The sequence below is a fragment of the Hippocampus zosterae genome, chromosome 6 (genome assembly GCF_025434085.1).
Source record: "Hippocampus zosterae strain Florida chromosome 6, ASM2543408v3, whole genome shotgun sequence".
Taxonomy (NCBI): domain Eukaryota; kingdom Metazoa; phylum Chordata; class Actinopteri; order Syngnathiformes; family Syngnathidae; genus Hippocampus; species Hippocampus zosterae.
In genome coordinates, this window is record NC_067456.1 from 14,660,986 (window position 1) to 14,688,046 (window position 27,061).

The 27,061-nt window shown below is 41.6% G+C and overlaps 3 protein-coding genes across 4 annotated transcripts in view; 2 read left to right on the forward strand and 1 right to left on the reverse strand.

Annotated features, from left to right (window-relative positions):
- Positions 1–1,706: 1,706 nt before the first annotated feature.
- vsig8b (V-set and immunoglobulin domain containing 8b) lies at positions 1,707–7,959 on the forward strand. 2 transcript variants are annotated; one of them, XM_052067581.1, is made up of 8 exons: positions 1,707–1,970; positions 2,310–2,374; positions 4,685–4,834; positions 4,967–5,165; positions 5,306–5,461; positions 5,548–5,670; positions 7,075–7,213; positions 7,281–7,959. In XM_052067581.1, the coding sequence occupies exons 3-8, from the start codon at positions 4,814–4,816 to the stop codon at positions 7,519–7,521; spliced, it is 879 nt and encodes a 292-aa protein (XP_051923541.1). In that variant the 5' UTR covers positions 1,707–1,970; positions 2,310–2,374; positions 4,685–4,813; the 3' UTR covers positions 7,522–7,959. The 2 variants fall into 2 exon arrangements, with proteins under 2 accessions (XP_051923541.1, XP_051923539.1); XM_052067579.1 differs by having other exon boundaries at positions 1,711–1,970; positions 4,665–4,834.
- A 2,582-nt stretch (positions 7,960–10,541) lies between these two features.
- Positions 10,542–11,721, forward strand: LOC127601901 (uncharacterized). Its single transcript, XM_052067583.1, has one exon. The coding sequence runs from the start codon at positions 10,542–10,544 to the stop codon at positions 11,520–11,522; it is 981 nt and encodes a 326-aa protein (XP_051923543.1). The 3' UTR covers positions 11,523–11,721.
- Positions 11,722–16,209: 4,488 nt separating this feature from the next.
- The window catches only part of dock5 (dedicator of cytokinesis 5), a 36,671-nt gene continuing 25,819 nt past the window's right edge, over positions 16,210–27,061 (reverse strand). The window contains exons 33-51 of the mRNA XM_052067552.1: positions 26,882–26,967; positions 26,400–26,556; positions 26,264–26,304; positions 26,102–26,192; positions 25,901–26,020; positions 24,278–24,367; positions 22,348–22,452; positions 21,866–22,007; positions 20,741–20,822; positions 20,581–20,665; positions 20,374–20,460; positions 20,087–20,263; positions 19,409–19,492; positions 19,183–19,320; positions 18,773–18,945; positions 18,454–18,598; positions 18,057–18,216; positions 17,740–17,858; positions 16,210–17,633 (exon numbers count right to left, since the gene is read on the reverse strand). Coding sequence (XP_051923512.1) covers positions 17,532–17,633; positions 17,740–17,858; positions 18,057–18,216; positions 18,454–18,598; positions 18,773–18,945; positions 19,183–19,320; positions 19,409–19,492; positions 20,087–20,263; positions 20,374–20,460; positions 20,581–20,665; positions 20,741–20,822; positions 21,866–22,007; positions 22,348–22,452; positions 24,278–24,367; positions 25,901–26,020; positions 26,102–26,192; positions 26,264–26,304; positions 26,400–26,556; positions 26,882–26,967 — 2,184 coding nt within the window. The 3' untranslated portion in view covers positions 16,210–17,531. The remainder of the gene's footprint in view (positions 17,634–17,739; positions 17,859–18,056; positions 18,217–18,453; positions 18,599–18,772; positions 18,946–19,182; positions 19,321–19,408; positions 19,493–20,086; positions 20,264–20,373; positions 20,461–20,580; positions 20,666–20,740; positions 20,823–21,865; positions 22,008–22,347; positions 22,453–24,277; positions 24,368–25,900; positions 26,021–26,101; positions 26,193–26,263; positions 26,305–26,399; positions 26,557–26,881; positions 26,968–27,061) is intronic.

Genomic DNA, 27,061 nt, shown 5'->3' on the forward strand with positions numbered 1-27,061 from the left:
ATGACTAAACATTTATACTCACATTCGCACATGTGAATAATAACACGTTTTTCAATGCACCTGACATGCAGAAAGAGAACATGAAATTTAAACCCGATCCACAGATATGTGAAAGAGTCGCGCACACTGTTCATGATGTGTTCTATACTTTCCGTATCTATTTATGTGCTGTATCTCGTATAAGCAAAAACCACATATTATTGTTTTGAATACGCCGTGTAACTTAATTGTGTATGCCCCTCTACTCACATCGCCACCCCTGCTGCAGTCGTAACTTACCTTAAAAAGACTACGCGGTTACCTGTCTCTCTGCGTTGACACACAATGAGTCATGCTGTGGTGCTATTTCAGTATGCCCACTGGCAAACCCAGCTTCTTTGTCACTTCTCCTCTTCTTGTGTTGGTCATTTTCTTCTCCCCTTGTCGACAACGTTCCTTCTAATGTGGACACTTTTGGTGCCGTAAAAGGTGGCAAAATGAGCATAAGATGCAGGAAAGACATGAACTCTCATATGACTCTGACAGTTGAGTTGACAAAAAAAAAAAAAGCTGACGGCCTCGTCTGACTTGGCTACGGAAAAGCATTCTTGACCATAATCGGTCTTGATGCTCATCGAGCGTAATGGCCCAAAACAGCCTATGTGGTTCCACCACGGTCCTATCAGACCGTCTGTCCGTGAATACAATTGCCAGGGCGAGACAAGATAATTAATCACCTGCTGACGAAACAGTCATCCAGAACAACATTCCACTCCTCTTGACATTTGAAGAGTCGCTCACGGTCACGTAAATAGACAGATTTAACGATGCGTCCCCCCACCCGTGAAGTCTTCATGATGATCAGGTGGGAACACGAGAGAAATGTCTGTGATTCCTGATGCACTGATCGAGCTTCTCACTGAGCGTTACTAATTTGTTCATCTCCTTAATGAACATTATTGCCAGAATCACATTAAGCCGGCACTCCGCTGACTTAACGACTACCGCCATGCTCACTGCTCACGTCGCCGCATGCCCGCTCGCTCTCATGTAATCGAAAAGTTCAACTTAGTCTTTTCATTTTGGCGTCATCGGCCGCAGTGAGTCGGAGTGTAGCGTCGTATCAAGCATGGTTATGTAACCCGTGGCGCCAAATCATCAAAGCTCCGGTAAATCATTCACGGGTGATAAAAAGTTGAGACTGACAAGTCAAACAAAAAAACAAGTGAGTTCCTTGATTATGAAGGAAAGGCTTCATTTGCCACCCAAGTGCTGCAGATATTCTGGGATGTGCGCTTGTGTCTCCTTGGCACTGAGGTCGCGCGCACACACACAAACATCTCACCGTGTACTGTGCGTACACTGACAACAAAGCGTATTCATAAAAAGGTGTGCCAGGAGGGTGTGTTGTGAGATTGTAACTCTAAATTGTTTACCTTCTCCTCCTTGAAGAATTTACAACCCGTCTCAAAATTCCCAATGCTGACCTGCACGCGGTCGAAAATCCAAAACAAAATAGTGTACAGAAATCATTTTGGTGTTCTGGCTCCCCTAAAAGACATGCAGAACTTGGCTGTGAAGGAAGCAGTTAAAATCAGAGGGCGCATATGAGCGCAAGAACTTGTGCTGCCACATAGTTGTGTGCATGCACAAAGCCGTGGCAGGCAGTTACTCATCTCTGCCTTCGCCGCATGCTCAGAATACATTTATAGACAAGAAGACAAATCAAACTCATTTCAAACGCTGCTTTTTGATTCATGGTTTTTATTAGCATTAATAATTTAGCGCTCGCTATATTTTACCCCCGTATCAAACACAAACCTTCTTGGAGATGAGCGTGGGAGTGGCCACGAGCTGCCCTATGGACAGAGAAGGTGTGTTCACAGCTGAGTTTCATCTGACAGCTAAATCAGCACACTTCACCAGAGGTGAACCACTGCCAGGCCTTCAACAAAACAACATTCATTTTGGAGTGCTTTCCGTCTTCCAAGGTACGGTAGTGATCATACAATTATTATGTTTTTTAAAAACCTTTCCGAAGCTGCTGCAGAATATAACACACTATAAAGAGCCTGTGTTTACCTAAGAGGCCGTTTGTCTTACTCCTGTTTGATTAGCATTGCGATTCTGGTTTATTCCGGCTTCTAGAAGTAAGACAACAAGGCTGCTTGTAATGAGGATTCCTCAAACAAAAAGAATTGCTTAGAAGTCAACTGAACCTTTTAGAGAGGCGCACGACGAGAAAACGTGAAATGAGTGACATATCAGGCATGGAAATGTACAATGAGGATACTTTTTTAAACTATTTTCCCACTTCTCCCTGCGCTCAGGTTTATAATGGAGCCGGGGCTGAAAATGACTGTGTTTTTTCTGGTAACTGTTCATCTCAAGACAGGTGAGTCAGATGATTTTTCTCCTCAAATTTATGAGCCTATTCTATTTATACAACCGACTGGCCTTCGAACAATGACGGGCTGATTAGGCCCTGCACAGAAACACCAAATAGTTGGTAATTCATGCATCCGGGCATCTAATAGTGAAGACAGCATCGGCTGCATTGCAGATGTGCAATGAAGCATGTAGGTGCAGTATCACGTCGCAGGATGTGCAGACCCCCTTTGTTGCTCTTTAATAACAATATAATGAGCGAAGAAAAGCGCCTAAAGTCTCCATATTGCACCATCTCATTCATTTGTATGTATTCTGAATAAATTGGTCCAGCGTGCCCGTTGCCTGGCCGATCCCAGTGCGTTTGAATCCCGTCAAGTATTGAAGTAATTGCATTCAGTGACAAGTTTAGCTGCCTCTGTGCTCGTACAACACATCATCTTGAGACGACAGCATTTTGCTCAAAGCGGGCCGAGTTGCTTCTCGAGCTGTAAACATTTGACTGACTAATCTGAAGTTTACCCAGAATGCCTTTTTCACATTTGTCACTTTCAGGCCCTAATGAATGACTCAGTGTACTTTGTTTGTGGCGATAGCATTAAGGTGCCTTCGGAGTCTTTGTGAGGAGATTTAACAGCGAGGGGTGTCAACAGAGGGGCTGGTTGGATTTATCGGCATTCTCCATTAAGAAATTTAGCCAAGGTTGAACGATCTAAATGGGGCGAAGATGAATGACAACATTACAAGTTTAAATATGCTGAGTGCCGTCGTCTCTGCTTCCATAAAAAGTTGACTTAAGATGTGACTGTGGGCTGTGCGAGAGCAGCTCACACAGGGTTTTTTTTTTTCAATAAATGTACCCACGATGGTTATGAAGACCGGACAATATGAAGAATGTATGTACGGAGATGGCGTAGGTTATAATGTAAAGAAAATGCTCAGACAAATCTTTGAATGTTTTAGTTTCAGTATGGAGGCCAATTATTTTCAGAGCGGCGCTCCTCTCTTTTTAGGAGCGCGGGCCTTGAGCTTGAATGCCATTAAGCGAAAACTGTCATACATTTTAAAGAGATTCTCTTGCCTTCTCATTTTACATCGCTGTTGGTTTTGGCTTTTATAAACTGTAGAACAAGATTTGTATTTCACGGCGTATAAAGAAATTCGCCTAATAGCGATGACAAAAACACTATCAATTAAAAGTATTGCATATTTCTCTGTAGCAATAGTTTTCATATGAATATTGTTTTGACATCGTTTTTCTGCACTCATATAGAATTCATACAGGTGGATTTCATTAAAACTAGTAAAACAAAATTTCTCCGAAAAACTACCGGTATTTTATTTCAGTAGTTCAAACCCACGTCGATGGAAACAAAGTCATGAAATATTCTACTCTGCGTGTTGTGAATCTGCATATGATACAATTTTAACACATCTTAAAAAGTACAACCCAGTATTTATCACCTCAAGGTTATTCCAAATGATTTGAGAGGATTTTTGTATAACATTGAGTTACGCTTACATGATTATTTGATAAATGTTCAGACTGTAAATATATATTTTGATGTAGTAAAAGAGTAGTAGGACAGAGACTGAAAAATACCGCCCAAAACCAAATTCAAAGTACCTCATGAGTATTTCGCAGGCTTCTTGGAAGAGCTCACTAATAATGGGACAATTGTAATTTTCCAGGAATGTTGCGGTCATGATCTTTTGACAATGTGAACAATGGGAGACATTTACAGGAATAAAATATTTATGTTAGGGTTTGGATGTGACCCCAATAGCACGACAACAGGCAGGTATAGTTGAAGCCAACACTTGCCATAGTTTATTGAAGAGTCTTAGAAAAGTCAAGCACGAAGAAGCACGAAGAAGCCACAAGGGAAAATGTCCACAGGGAACGAAACCCTTACTCAGGGAGAAAACTGGGACTTACTTAAACGCTCAGGGTGAAGCACGAGGAGTCCACACATGCAATAAGAAAACTGCAGGTGGTTCCAACAGAGCCCACTGGTGTGGTGACAGCACGAACTTTAAAGCCAAATATTGATTCTGATATTTGGCAGAATATAATGAATGATGTTTTTACGACCATTTTTTTTTAAAGAACTGATATCGGCTGGTTAAATCGTTAGCCCTTTGTATTAATAAGTTGCCACGAAGTAGTTCTCACCTTCAAGCAAGTTGGTGAGTTCTGCTCTTGAAAGTGTTGAAATGTCTGCTACCTGATAGGTGGACTTTCCGAATGACAAAATGAGCCTTGAGTTGTACGAAACTTGTATGAACACACACAGATGTGACACGGGCCATGCAGGTGACATCCACGGGTCCGCAAACCATCCAGAAGGCCCAGGGTGAAAACCTCCTGATCGGGTGCACCTACACCCCTGGGCTCCAAGACACTGGGGAGCTGGACATTGAATGGTCCAACGTCAGCCCGGACATGACGCAGAAAGACAAACTGGTAGGCGTACTATGAACACAGGGCGGTGGGGGGGTGCAGGTTTTGTGTCTTTGCAACCATCCAATGTCATGTTATAACTTTGAGGTATGTTAGTAGTAAAACCTGCTTTCCTCTTTCATATTTGTTTATCAGATCTTGGCCTACACCGAAGGGCGTATACACAACTATGATCCCAGCCTCTCTGGCAGGCTCAGCTTTGTCGGTGACCCCAAGCGGGGGGACGCGTCCATCTCCATCACCGATTTGAGGCTTTCAGACACGGCCACCTACCTGTGCAAAGTCAAAAAAGCGCCAGGTGTCGACATGCGGAAAGTAACTCTTGTCGTTATGGGTGAGGAAGAATTCTCCTCAACTGGTTTTACCAGTAAATTTGCTCGCTTCTCACTCGAATGGAATGTCCTTCTCGAGCTGTCGTCACGTTCTGTCTCCCACTTCCCAATGACACTGTGATTTCCTTTTTTCTCTCACCAGTTCCTCCGTCTGTGCCAAAATGTTGGATTGACGGCAAGGAAGAGAAAGGCAGTCCGGTCACTCTTCGCTGCAAATCGTACCAGGGATCCTCTCCTCTTACGTATTCGTGGAGAAGAGAAAGCGGCGGTGCAAAACCACCTCTGGCCGTGCCTCTAAGTAAGGCACTTTCTGTTAGCTGAAATGCGGAACGGTCAAAGCATGCTGCCTTAATTACATGTTCCTCTGGGATATCTCTTATTCAGACACACAGAATGGGGAGTATTTGATCAAGAACCATTCAGACAGCTATGCTGGAAGTTACGTGTGTGAGGCCAAAAACCCTGTTGGCAAAGCTCAGTGTAAACAGGCCCTGCAGGCATACAACCGTAAGTAAAGGAGGACATCAGTACTAATTTGACTTTCTGAACCTCTCAGGAACATCTTACAATCCAAAAATGCTGCCTTTTGATTAACTCATGAAGCTACTTGAAATTTAAAACGGCTCTCGAGTGTCTCAAAGTGATATGCTTTTGTCATAATAATCCCAGGATAACGAGCTACAGCAGACTTGTACTCAAATTTGTGTCGCACGCTGAGCTCCGTGCATTCGAGAGGGCAAGTTTCATGCAAGTAAGCGACAATACTATCAATGTCGAATATAGATTTTGTTGACATGTTAACCAGGAAGTGGCGACAAGAGCAGTTCATACACCGGCACCTCATCAAACATAAATACACAATCAGCAACTTCATCAAGCAATCAAGTACAGTATGTGCCACAGGATAACGGTGTTAGCTAACGCAAATCAGGAGCTCAAACAAAAGTCAATACGTCTTTGCTTGCCCTTCAAATTTGACATGATAGCAGGGGCATCACATTTCACGATGTCTCTTGAAAGTGACTCTGGATTTTCACCCAGCCTAGCTGATCGTGTCGTGGGGGGATTTATTTCGTTTTTTTGGGTGGTGGGGGCAATTGCTTGGTGAATAAGCAGGACGGAAGATCGGTTTACTCTGAGCGCATTTTCTGCAGCAACATAAATGATTCATAATTACGTTATTGGTTATGTCAGAAAATGGGCAAATATTTTGATCATTGTATTCCAAAGTAAAAGCAAATGTTTTATTTTGATTCAACACAAAGATGATCAGTCTGCTTATATGGAGGGCTACGGAAACCGTCTCGTATTCCCTGTTGAGAAGCTGAAATTCCAAGCATTTGGAACATTTTAAATTAATAAACCAGTCTCAATGATCTAAACGAAATGACTAAAAGGTAACAGATGGGCGAATTATTAATCTGATAATCAATTACTTGTAGATTGAGTCGAGTACTCATGTATCTACCACAATGAAAAAAAAAACTTGATTTTCAGTTGCAAATGATTATGCACATGATTAAATGTGTTAAACGTATGCAGGTCATTTGTTTGTTTTTGAGGAAAACACGGGAAAATGTTACCGGTTTACCGTATTTTAATCGCATGCAACCGATGTACATGTTCCACATGTTTTTTTTCAGTGTGAATTGATTCATTTTACATTTGGGCAGGCACTCCAGAGACCTATTTGTCAACAAACAATTCAAATATTGTATTTTCCATAGCATATCCCACCATGTCTATTGTTAATTTTATACGACTCAATCAATACGAAGCATGATTATCTTTTTCACATCAGCTCTTTTATTGCATCTCATTGGATTGTGCGCAGCGGTCATCATGCTGTGGCTATTCAGAGGAGGACATCAGACAAAAGCGTGTCGACTAAAATGACATCCTGTCTTCCAGCCACCAATCGAGTGGGCGTCATAGTCGGGGCTGTGATAGGTGCGATCCTCCTCCTCCTCCTCCTCTTGCTGGCCATCTGGCTCACGGTCTGCTGCTGCCTCAAGTTACGCTACGAGAAGGAGGTTGCCAATGAAATCAGGTATCACGGAGAGCATATTGAGAGCATTCAGTCGTATTCTCTGAGTGAGACTTGTGTGTTTCGTCAGGGAGGATACCCGTGCCCCGGAGAGCCGCCCCTCCAGTAAGAACTCCAGTTACCGCTCAGTCCTGGGCTACCGCACCCACCAAGGGGTGTCCTACAGCTCGGTGGGGAACCGCCTGAACAGTGTCAATGAGTCCAATGGCAGCCATCCCAGCAACAGTGACAAGGGGTCAAAACAAAGCGCTTCAGTGAGAAAGCCCCTTCCGCCACTCAAATACGACCATCGCTACGGTTACCCCGTGTAACTACAATCTATACACTATGGACTTCTGAAATGAAGCGTGAAAAAAAAACACAACTTTTTTTATTCAAAGTGTCAAAAATGTTTTTACTTTAAGTGTAGATCTTGGAGAAACTGTTGCCTTGACAAATGGTGCCAAGCAGCCTCTTAAACACAACCGTGAAGGCATATATTTAATATGCAGATACATGCAGGACTTTTGATAGAATCGGACCTCATCTATTCGACTGGACGTCCACCATGATGCACTGTCTATGTTTTGCGTTACCGTCAGTGTGGTAAACATCTCAATATTAAGTGAATGTAGCACAGATTTATGAAAGTTGTAAATAACAAATAGTTTGTATTATGCTTGAGTGCTTCCTTTTCCATTGCCTAAATCTAGTTCAGTGCATTTTGATCAATAGGTGTAAGCACAATAAAATAATGTTTTAACTAACAAGTTCAAGAGCGGAATACTGTGCTGTCTCAATCTCCCTTTTGGTTCCCTGACCTATTCGCTCAGAGTTCCAAGTCGGGTATAATGAAGCGTCAGAGATGACACTTTACCCCTTAAAAAACAACCTATTTGGGAGCGTCTGGGGCAATGCATTTGCATGCAGATGTCATTCTGCTGTAAACAAATTGCCATCTAAAATTCTGAGGATGTGCATAAACAAGGCCAGACAGTCGCTTTCCCCTGGCCTTGTATTTGCCTTTTGGAAAATTTCATTTGCACAGCGGCGTGTTGCACCACTGTCTTGTTTGCGTTTGTTTTTTTGCACAGCAACCGATCAACTACTTTTTAGTCTAATGGCTAGTTTGGGCACACATCCTCAGGTTCCACCCTGTTAAGGCAGTCAGTACGGTGCTTACTGACCATTTTCTCTTCAAAAGCTCTTCATTCATCCTGATCACGTTTCTTTGTATGTTGCATTAGTAATAGCTGCAAGAAGGAGGGCACACGAAGACCATAAGTGACAAATTCTGCCCTGGGACAGCTTTTAGACAGCCGTGGTGGAGGAATAATCTTTTACTAGAGTGAAAATCCCAAGCCAGGATAGTAATGAACGAATACGAAGACTCGTACTCTTCTATGAATGTACTGTATACCATTACTGTATGTATACCTGCATGTGCCGAATATACTGTAGTACTGTATACTGTAGTGATTCCTCATGTGCCCTTTTTTCGCCACCTGTTCTCGTTATCAGTGTTCCTTGTGCGTAACCAATCAGCTCCCTCAATCCTTTGTGTCTTGTCCAGGTGTTTCTCGTTGTCTCGTCACTTAGCTTGTATTTAGTTCTCTGAGTTCTGTCAATCTTTGTTGGGTCATTGTGAGCAGTGAGTGTGTGAGCATACGTGTGCCCTTGTTATGTTTTGTTTCCTGTTATAGTTTGGTTTGATACTGATTGATTTTTTTGAGTACTTCGACTTAGTGTTTTTTTTCCGTTGTACTCCTGTGTGTATTTTTTTGTTAAATATATTTTGGTCAATCCACTCTGCTCCTCCCTGCTTTTTTCGGGTCCTCCAACTACCATCATGCAAAACGTGACAGTTCTCCCCGTGCCTGCGTGGGTTTTCTCCAGGTCCTCCGGTTTCTTCCCACATTCCAAAAACATGCATGGCATGTTTTTGGATGCATGTTTTTGGAGAACTCTAAATTATCCCTAGGTGTTATCCAATTGGCTGGCAACCAGTTCAGCGCCTACTGACCGAAGACGGCTGAGGGTAAGCGGATCAGAAAATGGATACCTGGATAGATGGATGGATGGATGGATGAATAAAAAGTCAACCTCTATTTCATAGATCTTGGGTATTACGGATAATTTTTGGAATGTGACTAAATTCCAAACAAGCCAAAGGATTCCATTTTGATTTTCACCTGAATCACTGTTCTTGTAATTTTTTTCACCCAAAGTCCACTTGAACACTGTGTTAGTTATATATATTTAAGTGTCCCTCTTTTCTATTTGCCCAATTTAAACGTTAAAAGGTGCGCGCGTTGGCAAGAGAATGGTTTCAGAGATGAATGTGCACACAGAAGCATGTCCTACATTAATGAAGCCAGGAAAAAGTGTTGAAATGAAGACGAGGGTTTGCAAATATTTGTCTGGCAGTTTCAATCAGAAAGCTCATTTCCTTTTAATTTCACTCTGTGGTGGCATATGACTTTTAAATGGAAAAAGCTCAGGGCTTTCCCTTCATTTTTTTTTCTGTTTGGAAAAAAAATTGAGAACCGGAAACTTTGCTGATCAGTAATTTACCTTCCTGTCAGTGCTTTTTGTGAGGGGGAAACCCCCTGAGGATATCAATTTCTTGTGAAACGTGACTATTTATTGTTTGACTATTTGTGCAGGCAAAATAAGGTTTAAGATGCCAAACATGTGATTGCACTCTTTGTGTGATTCTTCCTACCGCTCAGTCAGAACTGCATTAACTTCTTCAAGGTGATAGAAAGGTTATGTGCTTTTTGTAGCATGCAAATAGGAGTGTGAGTGTGCGGACTGGTGTTTGTAAATATGTGGCCAGGCTGCAGGAATATGCTTGCGTGAGAAGTCCCACATGGGCCATCAAGGCGCACTGATCAAAATACAGGATCAATCGCACTGAACACATATCCTGTTCATGCCGTGTGAATGCAAATACACCCTTATCACTTCCTGTGGTCACGGCTGATGCAAATCACATGAAATGCTCGGACGTATAAATCTCTGTCGCTCGCAGAGCTTCACCTTGCGTCCTGCAGACAACTTCAGGTGAGGATTAACACTTGGATTAAGAAAACCAAAGATGTGATTCTTCAGACAGAGCCAAAGGTCCTGAAAATGATTTTGAAGAAAATGTAAGAAGAAGTCTTGAGTAGAATTGAAAGTGACAATATAGATTAAAAAAAAAAAAAAAAGCTTGACCCAGCCACTGCCTTTTCAAACGCCAACAGAAGATTCGGACTTGGCCTACAAAAGAACGACTAAACAAGGGGGCAGATTGTTACTGCCGTGAAATAAATGTGAGGACTTGGAGAGAAAGAGGGAGCTTCTCATCATGATTGGGGCAAACAAAATGGCCCTGTGGGTCTTGACGGGCATGTCGGCTGTCACCACGGTCTTCTTTAATCTCTACATCTTCCTGATGAGCGTGTTGAACTCCAAGCAGAAGAAGCACTGGAGCCCCAGCGAGAGCATCATCGTGGCTTTGTCTTTGGCAAACATCACTCATCAGCTTGTCTGCTACTTCTGGATGACCATGGACGAGGTGGACAGCAAGTGTCACATCGCTCAGATGCCCTACGCCGTCATGCTGGTCATCACCTTCAGTCTCAAGTTCACCATCATGTGGGACAGCAGCTTCCTGACTTTCTACTACAGCACCAAGCTGGTGAGCACGCCCAACCAGTGCTACGCACACATCCAAGCCGCCATCATCAAGCATGTGACACTTGCTGTGTTCCTCATCCCTCTGAGTGGCCTGGGGACCTGCATGCCCATGCTGGTGGTCTTCCACACCGTCAATGACACCAGGGAAGGCAAAGACTGCGGGGTCTTAATGCCCGACACAAAGCCTGGAAAGATTTACGAGGCCTTCTATCTGATCCTTGCAGATGTGCTGCCGGGGATGTTCATGGTAAAATGTTGCATTTCCATTAGCGTGCACCTGGCGGTGCATCTCTACCGCATGAAGGCCAGCACCAACGGCGCTCATGTCCCCAAATTGGGCACTCAGATGAGGGTGATCCAAATGGCTCTCTCCCTGGTGGCCGTCTTCCTCCTCTTCCTCATGGTCGACCTGTATGTGAACTACCAAATAGCCGTGCATCACGAGAACGCCATCACGCTGACGTTATTCTTCACATCCATCTATACCACGGTTTCTGCCATGGTGCTGATCTATGGGAAAAAAACACTTTGGAAAGCTCTGATCCACGATTTTAACATCTGCATGGATGTGTATCCATGTTTGACATGTCTGAAGGTGCCTGAGCAGAAACACCAATCCGCTCCCAGTCCCGCAAGGATCAAGAATTGAAGGACCAGTTTATTAGTCGCAATTTTTTTCACTATAATCCAGTGATTCCCCGACACTCCAGCCAACATCACCCAAGTCGTTGGAAATTATTTTATTTATGACAAATAATGTGTTTGTTTATCCATCTATGCCGGCATTGTATAGTGACAATCAGAATAATTAAAACAAACAAAAAAATTTTTTACACTAGCATGCAGAGGGTACAATTCACCATTTACTTATCGCGAGCTTCGCATTTGTTTGTTCAGCTAAACAGGCCCAAATTCTACATCATGTAAGTCAATTTGTGAAGAATTTGAGACTAGATCATGATTTTATTATTTCTATCTATCTATCTATCTATCTATCTATCTATCTATCTATCTATCTATCTATCTATCTATCTATCTATCTATCTATCTATCTATCTATCTATCTATCTATCTATCTATCTATCTATCTATCTATCTATCTATCTATCTATCTATCTATCTATCTATCTATCTATCTATCTATCTATCTATCTATCTATCTATCTATCTATCTATCTATCTATCTATCTATCTATCTATCTATCTATCTATCTATCTATCTATCTATCTATCTATCTATCTATCTATCTATCTATCTATCTATCTATCTATCTATCTATCTATCTATCTATCTATCTATCTATCTATCTATCTATCTATCTATCTATCTATCTATCTATCTATCTATCTATCTATCTATCTATCTATCTATCTATCTATCTATCTATCTATCTATCTATCTATCTATCTATCTATCTTTTATGGTTTCTTTGTGTTTTAGGTGGTGTGCCGTGACAATTTTGTAATGCATAAAAAGTGCATAGTTGCAAAACACTGTTATAATCCAATTGTGACGTTGTAATAGAAACATGTTCAAGATTTTGTATTGTCGTGTAAGCATACAAGTACGGCACGCCTGAGAAAGTCAAGCTCATGGTTTTTTTTTTGATAGCCCTCAATCACGAAAGAGTCTCAAAGGGTTGCATCAGGCCACAGTCGACAAATCCCCTGACCAAAATCCCCAAGAGGGGAAGAAGGTAAGATATCAAAAATCCCATATGGGGAAACAATTAGAAATCTTGAAAAGAGTGGGCAACATTTAATGCATGATTTGGTGCTATTCAATGTTATCTGTAACACCATGAGGGTCCTGCAGGAAGACCCCTGTGCAGAAGTGGGTCCTCCTGAAAACCATGATCAGCCATAAATTACACGCATGGTAAAAATCTTTTGAGTGCAGGCTTGATAGGTCAAACTTAAAAACAAAAGCCAATTAAAAAAATGTAAATCGATATTTGAAAATATGTTTAGGCACACAAAAGCCCACCTCTAATTAAAATGTGTCGTATTAGCGAAGAAAATGGGGTTCAAAGCTTTTTAGTTTATAGAATGTTTCTAGCAGAAATGTTTTCTATAAATGTACTTCTTCAAGATATCCAGCGACTGAAAATATTCACACTCAAAGCATTTTCTCTTTATATCGTTACTTTTCAATATTTACTTGATGTTCGCTGGCAGAGTGAAACATTTGGCGAGCGAGTTTCAAGCTTGGCTGGAGACCTTTCTGTTTGGAGTTTTCATGTTCTCCTGGCGCTTGTGTGGATTACCTCCAAATCTTGCGATGAGTGTTTTGATTGATCTGAAGTGTTTCCTGGTGGGCAAAGGTTCAAACAGGTGGTGGGCAGGGTGAAATTGGTCCTTCATGATCTGCTTTCTGAAACGGGGGGGGGGGTTGAACCTTTCCGGGGGCAAGGCGCAATAGACCTTTAATGTTTTGGACACTTTTTAGGATCGTTTGGAGAGACTGGAGAGCTGCTGCTCTAAGAGAATAAGAATAGGAAGTAAATATTTCATTGGTGCATAGAACTGAAGCACAAGCATAAAACCTTTCCGGTGCAAGACGCAATAGACCTGTAATGTTTTGAGCAATTTTTGGGATGGTTTGCAGAGACTGGAGAACTGCTGCATTCGGAATGGAAGAAGAAGAATAGAAGACGCCAGATATTGTCAACACAGTCACTATCTCTACGTTCTCTCTCTGATGCGCACTGAAGGCTTGACACCATGCTTCGTGAACGTGCGAAATGTATGATTTGTATTCGACAGGAATATGCAAAATGAATGTCATTTCAAAGTTTAATCACAATTGCATTAATCAATAAAAAGAAAGCGTTGCAATATCTCACCTTAATGGGTCTGCTGTTTTTGTCTCTTTCTCAGTCACTCAACCATAAAATTAGGTACACGTGTAAATAATGCTAATGAAGTTTTGATTGAAACTGAAGTATGGTATTCATTTCACAACATGTTTATTGTGGTGAATGTAGTTTGCAGTGGTCAATGGCTGTGTATTAGATCTCATGAGGTTGTGTGAGGATATGTTGTAAACCACCATTTGCTCAAAGTCGGCCGAGATAGGCTCCAGCTTCACGGGATCCTGAGCGAGATGAGCGGTAGTGAAAATGAATAGATAGATGGATGGATGAATAGATGGATGGATGGATGCCTCTAATTGGCTGTCACTCCATATTTGTCTGGGCAATAACTTGGGAAAGAAAATATTTGAGTTCTATTACATTAGGGCAAACAGTGAATGTGTGATGAATATTGAAAAATGATGTGTCGGCACATACTTATTTCTGCTCTGTGTATGCATGTATGTGTCATTTCACGTTTTGCGTGAAATTTGACAATCTGCCGGGAGTAGATCTGCTGTGCACACATCACAGCCACCAAATTAAGTGTTCACTATTCGGATCACATGCTCATCACACAGAACCTGTCAATGTAAATATTTCATTGGCGCATATAACTGAAGCACAAGCATAGTGGGCCGGACAGTGTTAGGCCCCTCCAAAAATGTTGAAAAATACATGTGACATTGAGGGCACAGAGCATATTAATAAAACACGAGCTACCCACAACGTGAATAGTTTTTCTTTTTTTAGTGGTTTAAATCAAAGAAGGTTCAAGAGTTCTTCTTCAGGTCAGCAGATAGCACCCTCAGCAAAACACTCGACAGTAAAAATACGTACACGTGCAGTCTATACAAGTGAAAGCAGATGTAAATGCTCGATAGTGGGCTGGTGTGTGTGAGTGAGTGAGTGAGTGAGTGAGTGAGTGAGTGAGTGAGTGAGTGAGTGAGTGAGTGAATGAATGAGTGAGAGTGAGAGAGACCCCTGGTGCCCTCATGGTGAACAAATCTACCCCTAGCAACTCGGAAATAAAACATATTTGCCATACTCGATTGGTTTACACCCTGTGGCACCACCCACTGAGGTTCAAAGATGAGCTAATCCCAGACGCCTGCGATGCCTCCAGCAAGCCAACAGAAGGCCGCATTTTCTTTTGTTGAGAGCAGTTCAATCATACCAAGGCCACAGCCTTCATCATTTACTGTCTTTATCCGTTGGAGTGGAGCCAAGTCTCTCTTTGGCTCAACAGAAGAACAATAATATCCAAATGGTGATGTAGATGGGTCTTTTCTTGAACATTTTCTGTACGTGCATTCGACTGGTATTTTTTTTGGCATTTTAAACACAAATCAAAACAGAGTTCACACACCATGCTCCCAAGTTCCACACCATCACAAGCATCAGCCAAAATAAACATGATTAAAAGAATAGTTCTGTGATAGTGAGAATCAAAAGTGAACATTTGTCAATGCATTGCTATTTTATCCAGTGTTTGTGTTGGATACCATGATTGAGAAAGCTGTAACATTATCACTGATCAGTGCATAGGAACATTACTCACATCATTGCAGTTCTTTAAATGTTACTATGATTAGTTTGATTTTACGATGACATGCATACATTTTACATGTTCAAAATGTAATTTCATGGAGTTGCTCAAATTCGACAGGACAGAATCAACCACAGGTGTCAAACTCCAGTACTCATGGGCCAGTATCCTGCACGTTTTAGATGTTTGCCTCTCCCAACACACTGGATTCCAATGAGCAGCTCATCCCCAAGCTCTGCAAGAGCCTGATCATTTGAATCAAGTGTGTTGAAGAAGGGAAATGTGTAACACAAGCAGGACACCGGACCATGAGGACTGGAGTTTGACGATACAGTCAAGTAGTACATTTTCCAACCCAAGCGATCCTAAAAATACGCTGCCTCTTTAACAGCCACATTTCCACAAGTTGTGACCAAGTAGCCTGCCTCGTCACTTAATGATCCATTCGTCCCTTGGACTCAGATTGACGACGGCATCAAGTTCTGAGTGGAGTGTTATAAAATACAGGTGGTGGACTCCATGGCATAGTTCCAGGTACACGGGGCTACGGCAAGCCAGACTAACTAACATCTGTCTGCTTGGGTCACTATCACTTGGAATAGTTGCTTGTCATGGGAAATGCAACCAAGGGTGCCATCCTGTGGCACACTCTGTCATTAAGGAATAGGTCATTAGCAATCCAAATGTATAGAGAAGACCCATCAAACAACTCGCAATAAACATCCTATACACTCCTCCCTGTAGACATCCAACAGCTTGAAGATGAGTGTTAGCTTATTCTGTAGCATTTTCCATCACCTGCACTAATTGTATTTGAAACACATCAGTCTCAGTGCAGCGGCATCTTAGATGGTCAACGACATTGACATCTATTCAAGACCTTGAATAGGAATAAAAAAACTGTGGTTGGTAGCATAGAGTAAGGAGACATGTTTAAAAGTTTGCAGAAAGTTTTTAATGTTATGCATTCAACAAGAGCGTATAAAATCATTCTATGAAACGATTGTTCAAATGTATATTAATCTGTGTGCAGTAGAAAAAAATCGAATCCTCTTGAAACCATTTAAAAACCTAACATTTAAATTTAAATACTGGCAACTTTCATTGTTTCCATGGCATTGTTTAGGCACACACAATTTGGCGGTAAATACATGTATAGCATGATGAAATATATGAAGCGATATAATATGCGAAAAAAGAAAAAAAATCTTTTCACACTGGATCTGCAATACAACAGAAATATTGAAATACAACGAACAGCAATAAGTTAATTTCAGGAAAAACCAGGAAATCCATGGAGACATGAAGATAAATCTGAACTTCAAAAGGCCTCCGTGTTTGTACCATACAGTGTTTCGGATTCTTCAAAGGAATAGTTTGATATTTTACGTGTGGCGTACATGCAGCAGGGAGCCCATTTGCTTTGCAAAACCGCAGAGTAAAAAGATGATGACTACACACAGCTCGATATCAGATGCTCAAACGTTTTGGGGGTTTTTTTGCAAGCACAACTGTAGCTCTGGTTGCATGTCGTAGGCACCATCAACGTTGTCAAATGAAATTGGAAATGAAATGGAATATTCATATGGTATTAGCAGGAATCACATATTTCAGTCAGATGCTATAAGCTACACCAAGTGGCCCAGGCGAGATTGAGTTCTTGGCCCATAAAAATATTTTGTAGTGTATTGATGTTTTAAAGAAAGAACATTTTCATCCAAAAAAATGTCAAACTATTCCTTAGAATAAAAAGCACCAATATGATGCTGTTTGAAGGCAAACAATTACAGCATCCGCACCAAAAACGAACGATAAATGTGCATCGCATTCAATAATGCTATCCAGTGTCTCTGAAACAAAGTTTTAGCTCTAACACCCACACCGCAATTGCACGCACAAACTACAACACACACTTAGCTCTGAATTGTTTTCCCTGCTCATGATTAACGGTAAGTATGTAATACAGCTTTTACCTGTTGAAATACGGAATGCCTCTAAGCAGCGTCAAGCTTGATCTCCGTGATCGAGAAACACATCAAATCGAACAATTTCATAAAAACTGGCGGCACCCAAAATAGTATTCCACATGATCTTTCATTGAGGATTGTGAAAAAGGCCTCTGAAAATGGTAAATACATCACTTAGATGGTCCTGCATCTGTTGTGAACTGTGCCGTCCCACCGTCTCACAAATGAAGCTGTACTTTATCACAGCATTGCATGGAGGAAGCGGCAGCTTGATGGTCTGTGTGGGCCTACTGGGGGCTGTGCTCATATGAGGGGAACATGGACTTCCGGGTTTTGGGAGGCGGTGGTGGAGGCTTGCTATCAATTTTCACTGGCAGCGGAGGAATGAACTGCAAGGAAGCAGAGAGTGGTGTTATATTTCTGAATATTTAAGCGTTTATACGCTATTAAATATGCATTAGTGGGTGGGATGGCATTTGCTTTGAGCAGATGCACCTCTGAAGAGAAGGCAGCGATGTCAATCTCATGCGGGTGTTTCTTTGGAGGCATTGGTGGTGGGGTCCCTGGGGTGTCAATGCTGTTGGCATCATTGTCACTGAGCAGCGATGAAAAACCTACCACATAAGAGAGCAAATGATCCCCATCCAGACGGCATGCATCTGTGAACATGCGTGTGTGTGAGGCCTAATTTGGGCTTTAGAGCAGAATGCGCTTACACAAGGTAGCTATATCCGTCATGACTGACAGAAAATGAAACGATGACAGGCAGTGGTGTGTGTGTGTGAGTCGAAGCGGTAGTTTGTGTTCCATACTTGAACTGCGTGGTGTGAGAGGCGTGTGAGGAGAGGCAGGTAGAGGACTGAGTGGGTTGGACAGGCTGAGCTGGGACGAGACACCCTGGAACAAGGAAAGCGTCAGTCGTCTGTCGCCCAGTTGTAAACTCTTGGGTCGCTGCTGCTTCTCCGCAGGACTCTGGGATTAAAGTGTCAAACAAAGGTGGGAATTTTCATGATGCAGAGCAGTTGAACTACACATTACACATACAGCACATTTGACAAAAAAGTTGTATCCAATCCAATCCAACTACTCCCAACTCACAGGTGCATAACACAATAATAATAATAATAATAGTAATGATGATAATAATAATAAAAATAAACAATATGATTGTGACACTGGTTCATGAAATAAAAAAAGCAAAGTACTCACCTCATCTGCATCCGACTGTCTCTCCAGCAGGACCTGAGACTTGCTCACACTCCACTCCTTCCTGTTCTTTCTCGCAATCCTGTTGTCCTCCTCTGAGCGGGACAACACTGAGGTCCGGCGATCGCTGGGGCGGGACAACAAGGAACTGGTTGGGAATCATGGGGAAAGAGAAAAAGAAGCGGGAGGATGAAAACGGGTGGAGATAAGCGGTTGCAAAAACCACCAATGAAGAGAGGTGTGGCCCCATGATCAGTTAGGGGGAACAGGGACACTGGCTAAGGGAGACAAAAGGGCCTAACGAGGGAGTATGGGGACTGACTCTTGGGAGGAAATGCCTGAAGGTCCGTCGGAGGATATAGAGCCGCTGGAAAGGGCCGAGGAGGCATTGGAGAGGGTTGAGACGGTGGACATGCGGCGCAGCGTGGAGGACAGGATGTAGGGCATCACCACGGAGCCCACGCGACTCTTTTTTCTCTCTGTGAGAGAGCAGGGCTGGGACACACAAATAGGATTAAGCATCATGAGGGAACGTTGGCAGGCGAAGGCCACATTGATGGTGGAAAAAAAAGAAAGAAAGCCGCAAAGCGCTGGTGAAAACGTATTAGCCAGGACTAAAACAATGTTGATTGTGGGTTGAATGTGAACAGGGCGGTAGGAAAGAAAGAAGGCCAACGGATCACGTTCGCGTTTTTTCTTCCTTTAAAATTGAGTGTGCATCTGGCAACACACCAAAGTTATGACGCCGTAATGCTTCTCCACTTTCTCCCGAAGGTCCTGGAAGCAAGTAACCAGGCGGTTGTGTAAGGGCTTCAGCTGCTCTGTCGTTTTCTCCCCATGGATGCGAATGCCATCTGCCAGGACAGGGATCTGGAGGGGCAAGACGGGCGGTCAAGTGTGACGCAACATTGTGTGCTTTAAGACTCGTGTCAGTGAGAAAGCTGGTGCAAAGATTTACCTGCAGAGCAATGAGCTGCTTCAGGACCTCAATACGCTCATGGTCTTCTGGGTGTTCGTGAATGTAGGTGTCGGTAAAGAAGGCCTACAGAGGATGCACCGTTTTAAAGAATCATAAACATGTACCCTTCAAATGTTGCCCCAAGCTACATCCGATGCAGGATGTTTCAACATCGTGACAAATAAGCTACAGCAGTCCCCTTGTGAAGAGAGCAGGCTCGAGGCCATTAATAACTCATGGTCCTTCTTTTTATCGGGGTTAGGAATTAAACATACACTTGAAGTGTATTTACCAGAGGTGGGAGAAAGTCACATATGTGCAAGTCACAAGCAAGTCTCCAGTTGTCTATCGTAACAACAATCAACCTTTTTTTGTTTGTTTTGAACTGTTGTGCAAATTGGTCCCATACAGCAGACTTGTATACTGCTGCTGGCCCATCTTCAAGCACCAACGACAATGTTTTCCATTCGTCATGGCAGGCTAACGTTCAGTCTGTGTGCAGTGTAGCGTCCCCTCCGACCTTCCTTGACACTAGAGTATACACAGGGGCACCCCTGACCAAATTAAGGCCCCAAGCAATTATTTTATACACTCAAACACACACACACTCGCACATAACACAGCTAAAAATCCCAAAGACTGTGGTGAGCCGTGTCGTGGCAGAACAGAGGCGCAAACCTTCTCATAATTGGAGAAGCCACCCATGACTGCCGGATCAACGATGCCACTGAGCATCATGGAGAGTGGGTTGATGGACAATGAGCGATCACAGGCTTGCTGCTGCACCAGGTTACTCAGCTTTTCATTGGCCATCTCCATGGTCCCTATGGCATTCTCCAAAGGACTGATTTCCTCCTGTCCATGGTGAGAGTGTTTTGGAAATAGGTGAAAGAATAAGTGAAATTAGTTAAGGGCAAGAAAGCTAACCCTTTCGGACTGGAAAACAACACGAGGCCGCTTCTTACCACGGAGACAGATTTGACTTCAAACCATTTCAGAATCCCAGGGAAGCGGTAGGCAGTTAAATAAGTGGTTCTTTCAATCCACATGGTCTGTAGGGGAGAACTTAAATAGTGATTTCTGTGCAAACAGGGTTGTTGTTTATGCATTTCAGAGAATTTATGGACGTGAGTTAAAAAATTATCTGAATAAGAACATCAAACCACACTCACTGCAAACTCATTGTCTGGATCCTTTTCACCTTTTCTGAAGGGCCGAGAATACTGGAATTGGTCCACTTCATTGGTTCGGTAATAACTGCAAGAACGGAGAGTTGGTGATTTGATGGCAAGACCTTACAAATCTGTCGTAGTTAAAGGAACTCTTAATCACTTTAATATCTGCTCTGGAACACCCTTGTCTTTAAACTGGTCTGGTACGACGAGCACTGGCTTGACAGTAAAACACTGGATGTCTGAGGTTCGACTAAGGAGAAAGACAACTCTGATTGTGGAAGGACAGTCAAATGGTGGTGACTCAGCATTAAAAAAAAAAGGAATGTGTGCCTTAATCAAAAGATGATTTGTTTTCTACATTTTGACTGGAAAAACAGTAAGATTACCAATGGAGGGATCCCACCTTCAGACATTAAAGCCAATAAAAATATAGGGCTATATTCTCCTGTACACGCCAAGTCTTTTTTTAAGCATGTGGGATAACACACTTTTCATCTATGCGCAGACTCCTCTCTGGACGAGGGATAGAGCTGAAAGGTTTCCCCATGTGTAACATGCGTAACCAACGAAGTGGTGTGATTCGGTGAAGTCTGGAAATCACGGAGCATGGAGTTTTCCAAAGACTTATGACTCATTGAAATCCATTTGAAAAATATCGCATACTTTAAATATGAAAATATCTTACATTGTTGATGTGTTGTTGCCGCTCTGAATGTGGGCACCACTCTGCTATACACTACACTTACAAGGAGAGCATTTTTTTCTGCATGAAATAAAATCCAATAAATAAATGTAATCAGAATATTGTGGTCATAACTGAGAATATTGTGGTCATAATATGTTTAAAGGTCCATCATTCAGAAACGGGGGTGTGACTGCTATTCTCCAGATCAGTGGTGCCCAAACTTCCTTGTGCCACACACCGGGTGGGTCACACTAAACATAGTTTGACGACATAGAAACAAAGAAAAACAGACGACTGAATATCTATCACTGCACCATTACGATGACTGTAGTTGTTAGAATACTGAGAGCCCTGTACCCCCCCCCCCCAAAACAACCCTAATAAGAGCCAACAAATAAAGAAAACTTAAAATAAAGACAATTAAAAAAAAGCAGAGTGCTGGTTTTATTGTTGTTTTTAAAGTGTTCTCTTGACGTTTCATAGTAATTTACATTACTGTTCATCCAACCAAGCCCTGGTTTCTAAAAGCAAAGCTCCCAAGGATTTATTTTAGCCAGCCATTTTGGACCTCAGCAGTTTTCTCTAATGCAAGGATACACTGTCCAGGAGAGTTGCTGATGTTGTCTCCAGGGGGCGCTGTGCTGGTCATGCGAACAGCATTTGGGAACTGAGAGAGCAGCTTTAAACTGAAGTCTTCGAGCCACTCATACTCTTTGCCCCTGTAGATGAACATCTTGTTCTTGAATGAAAAAGAAGTATTGAGAAACATTAGAACTCATTCAAACTAGGATGCCCTTTCAGAAATGCATTTGCACCCAAATGTTATCGTTTTAATGAAAGTAGGCTAGGTATTTTTTGATAGGTCAACCAAATGCCATTTAAAAAATAGCTAAACTTTGCACTTTATAGAAGGGGAAAAAACAATATACTGAAGTACGGATTGACGTCATTGTGGCATGGCTCTTGAATCATCAAGGAGTTCAAAACATTAGAGCATAATTGCACAGCTTAAAAAAAGGTATTTCAAAGAGCCAGTTCATTAAATACATCAAATTGTATGTTTATTCATCGTTTCTTACCCTGAGGAAAGAAGGGAATCCAAGGCCGTAGTATCCAACAGCAAAGTACTCTGGCTGTGGTCGCATGGCATGCATTATTTTTTCATAGAACTCTGCTTGTTTTTTCTGCAAGACATAACTCAAATGTTGACATATGTTGTCCGTCTCTTTGTGTTTTAACAAATATACAGTGGGGCCTTCAAATACAAGCTTAATTTGTTCATATTCTTCTTTCCTGACTGAAATGAATGGAAATGCCATTCATCAGTATCAGCCCCCCTCCCACCCCCATGAATTAAATGAGAACTTGCACTCTACAATACTATACTTTATAAAAAAACAAAGTAAGGACAAAATTAAATTGAATTAAAAATATTTGAACAGGTTTGGTCACACTTTCTCCTTCAATTCTGCTGCTATTTATGGTGTGTGAAAAGTGGCTACCTGGGAACAGTTTAAGACATCACTGGAATCTCTCAAATCCTCTTAGCTCATCAGTTCAGCACTAATATTAGTTATTTACCGAGGAAAAAGAATACCTGCTTGTGACTATTATAATATGGTCTGTATACATGTGATCTTGCAATCTTTGTGTTCAGATATCCATTGCTTAAAGGATAACTACACTGCCAAATATATGGCAATTCTTCGCACGTGTCCAGAGAGTTATCCCTTGTATGTTACAATTGTGGTTGCTTTCAATGTTTGTGTGATTATCTTGCATTATGTTTACTTTGACAACAGTTTGAAGACCCTTCTTTGAAGGATATTTACTAATTATATCTGACAAAATGCCCCTTGTGACGTGAGTTGAGTGACCTAACATCATACACCGCTTGAATTGCACATTTTAAGGTGGACGTGGCAATTTTCAAGCTGCTGACAAGATTTTAATGAAGCCTCACTCCACTCCTCCCTTCATCACCATCATTAATGGGCACGCGACATACACTGCAGGTACTACGTACACTGCATACAAAGGACGTTCGTCAAAGCTGCTACATTGGTAGCACGACTCGTTCAAGTCGTAAAGTTGCTAAGATGAAATGTAACCGGTTTGATGTTGTATTTTTGGGAAAGTACAATCCCTTAAAAATGTAAGAGGTGTAAACTTTCCCCACGACTTGGTGATATCGGTAACATACAGTTGGTGTTGTGTTTTCCAAGCGCAGTGATGAAGTCATCGGTTTACACTAGCGTTACATATGTGTACACTTGATTTGTTTCGAGCGCTATCCAATTCCTTCATTTTAATGTTTTTTTGTTGTTGTTGCTAACCAGAGTTAAATACGACACCCAGGACTATAACCGTAAGGGTGCTGTGTGCAGCAGACTCTGTATGCGATTTGAATGCATGTGAACGTGCACCGCAAAGATTGACACACAGTTCAGTGCAGCTTTTTGACACAGGTGTCTCTGACAGGCTATTTTTGGCGCAACATGACAAGTTTCAAAATCATTTAAAGTGTCAGATATGAAATGTAAAAATAATTATAAAATGAAGGTAAAATAACAGGCATAGGATGAGGCCAGAGAGTTGATTTTTTTTCTCCAGATCATTTAAATAGTCGACAGTGAAGTCAAACAGACACAAAAAATGTTTTTTTCCATTAATTTTTAGGCTCGTTAAGTCAAAGGATGAAAAAAGCCAATCATAACTCAAATTGTGTCACTTGTATATCAAAGCACCACAGTTGCTCATAATTAAGTTGCCTTGATGACAAAAAACAGCAACAACAAAACTGACACACACATCCGCAGAGTAACAACTGCTGCAGCGGGGATCAAAATGCTCCCTGGCTACTGTTTCCATCCCTACTACCATGCTTCGCTTTAGGTACAACACACTACTGAACCGATATTGCACTAAACTGCTAATATTGATAAATATAAGTGCATTTTTCCAAATACTTGAATCAAATTGACATGCACACCATATGGAGCTTCTTACCAGCAGCTGGCTGAGCTCCATGAAGTCAAACATGTGGCTCTCGTGCATCTTGGCCAGTTCCTTGCCGAGTTCAATAGCCTTCTCCCACATCTGGATCATAAAATGGATATCTGTTAGATAGCTAATGACTTCACAGACTATCCGTTGATGAGCAAGTGTGCAATTAGGTTGAATGATTTCAGGAAAAGATTGAATTGCGAATCACCACCGTCACACCCGCCCCCCCCACCCTAAAAATAAATACAAAAATAAAGATTCAGGGGTATATTGACAATGTATAGCAACTTTTACAATTATGACTCTCTGACACAGACTGACATGTTCACTGTTCATAAATCATGTAATTTCGTATGGCAATTGTTTTTCACACATTTGTCGTAGACTACCTTGTTTTAAATGGAGACTGAGGGCAGAGTAATATGGCTCATATTATAATATATATTGAATCCCTTGACACTTATAGTACCTATCGTGATGCCCACCTAAGTGTAAGAACTACAATGCAAGTTATTGACATGTCAAAAGTAAATATTTCCCCTTAAGAGGCAGAAAAAAGTCAGATTTATTCTCTCTGTCTCTTTTCATTAAAATATTGCGTATTCATGTAGTATGTCTACTTTTTCTTCTTTGCAATAAATACAGGCAATAAATAAATAAACAAATCTAGTTACTCAGCAAAACTAGACTGATTAAAAAAAAAAAGGAATATTATTTTGACACCTATCATTATATTGCTATAACTCGGCACTGTAGAGTTCAAAACAAAGCAAACAAACACAAATACAAAGATGGCTTCATAAATATTTCATCCGCCCCTCACGAGGATAAGCAGTTGGGATAGTGGATGATGGATGTAACCAGATAGTATTATTTTAAGATTTATAGTGCCTGGTCCTGGCTGATGTAACAGATTCGTTTTTGAGTTTTTTTTTTTGGGGGGGGGGGGGGTTCTTGCCCTTAACTAATTTCTCTCGAGACACTTATTAATTTGCCTTGTGTTTATAGCTGGTTGCTCTTAAACGTGGTTCCAGCCAGACATCTGTGAAAAGCATTATTGTACACCAAAACATTTTTTCGGCTATATGGTGACACAACATTAACTTAGCGATTATCGCGGGCTTCTTCTGTTCCCTCTTGCTCGTTGAGGCATGATTAGGCTACTTATTTGCTGCCATGAAGTTGAGCATTAGTTATTTAGAAGAGAGGATCTGCACCAACAGGAAAGGTTAAGCTGTGTCAGCTCGCAAACGCAGCTTGTAGGTTGTGCCTGGGTACAGTGTTTGTTGGTGCTAAATATTCCTCTCAATTTGCAACCAGCATCTCAACGCCTTTGACCTGCCATGAGTTGCAGGCCACATTTGATTGGTGATCTTAATCGAAAAAGAAGGTGATGTTTTTATGAGATTATAGTTGATACAACAGGAACGCTGCAGAAAAACAACCTTTTTGTGAACACATGATCACATTGTCTGGAATCGCGATTTCGATCCAAAAACAATAAATCATTCAGCCCTAGTGTGAAATATTCAAATAACGGCACAACAAAGAAACCTGAAGTTGATATGTTAAATTTTGAAACACTGACCAAACATTGAGCACAGTGGCAGAATTAGCAATACTCACCTTGCCTTTGTCCAAATAACATATGATCTCCTGGAAGAGTCTTTCTTTCAACTCCTGTTGTGTCCACACATGTTTCCCGTCTCGAGGAATTAAATGAGGTGCACATGTTTTGTCAGACCACTGGTACAAAATCAATACATCGGATGTGTAAGTAAGAGCAACATCTTAAAATGTTAAAAGTAAGATCTGAATATGACAGACCTCAAGTAATTCAGCATGTAACAGGAGAGTATATGAGGCCTCTGTGTAATTTTCACAGTCCAGGTGTAAATCCCGCAGCTTGTACAAGTACCTAGTGATCAGAACACATCAAAAGGAGCATTTAATCAAACATCCAGATGACAAAAGGGCTGCCTGACTTACCGGATATAAATGTCTTCCCTCTTTTTTTCCTTGTAGAAATTCTGAAAGACAAAGCACACTAATGTCATGTCAAATAACTGCTTTGGTTCAGGGACAAACATGTCAGCCGTTGTGTGAACACAGGAGTGGGCCTTACCAGCACATTGACAGTGCAGCTCATGCGATGCTCAGGACTTTCATCATGTGTGATGGTGCGATATGCCAGGAGATTCTCCAGCAGGCTGCTCAGCAGAAGCGCCAGCTCTTCACCTGACTGGGACAGGTATCTATGGCGTCTGCAGTGCTCCAGTAACCTGTGGGTCCATACGTGCGGTTAGTGACCAGACAGCCTGTAAGAGGCTGCCCCGACCCACTATCTGATATATTTGCACATTATTCTGACAGTATTATTATTTATGATAGAAGCAAGAGTTATCACAATAATAGTTTTGTAATACTTTAATCATTGCCGATTGCTTTGACTTATCAAATAATAAAAAAAAAATCAAATGAAATACTAAAACTAAATCTGTAAGTCACCTGTGAATAATTTCGGACCAAATATGTGTCTATTCGGTTCCTAAGGAAAATGTGCTAGCGAAGAAAGATTTGCCTTTTAGCGTAAGTGACAAAAATTACGTTTTCTCCAGTAGGACTTTGTACTGCTCATCTCCTCGACCTCCTTCAACCTCTTGATCCAGTCTTGTTATCAGTTCATTTTCAAACTGAAAAGAAGAAAATTATGGGAACATTACATAATTGGGCTACAATTCCTTGGAGAAAAGTAGTATTTGTTCTGATTATTTAAAAAAAAAAAGA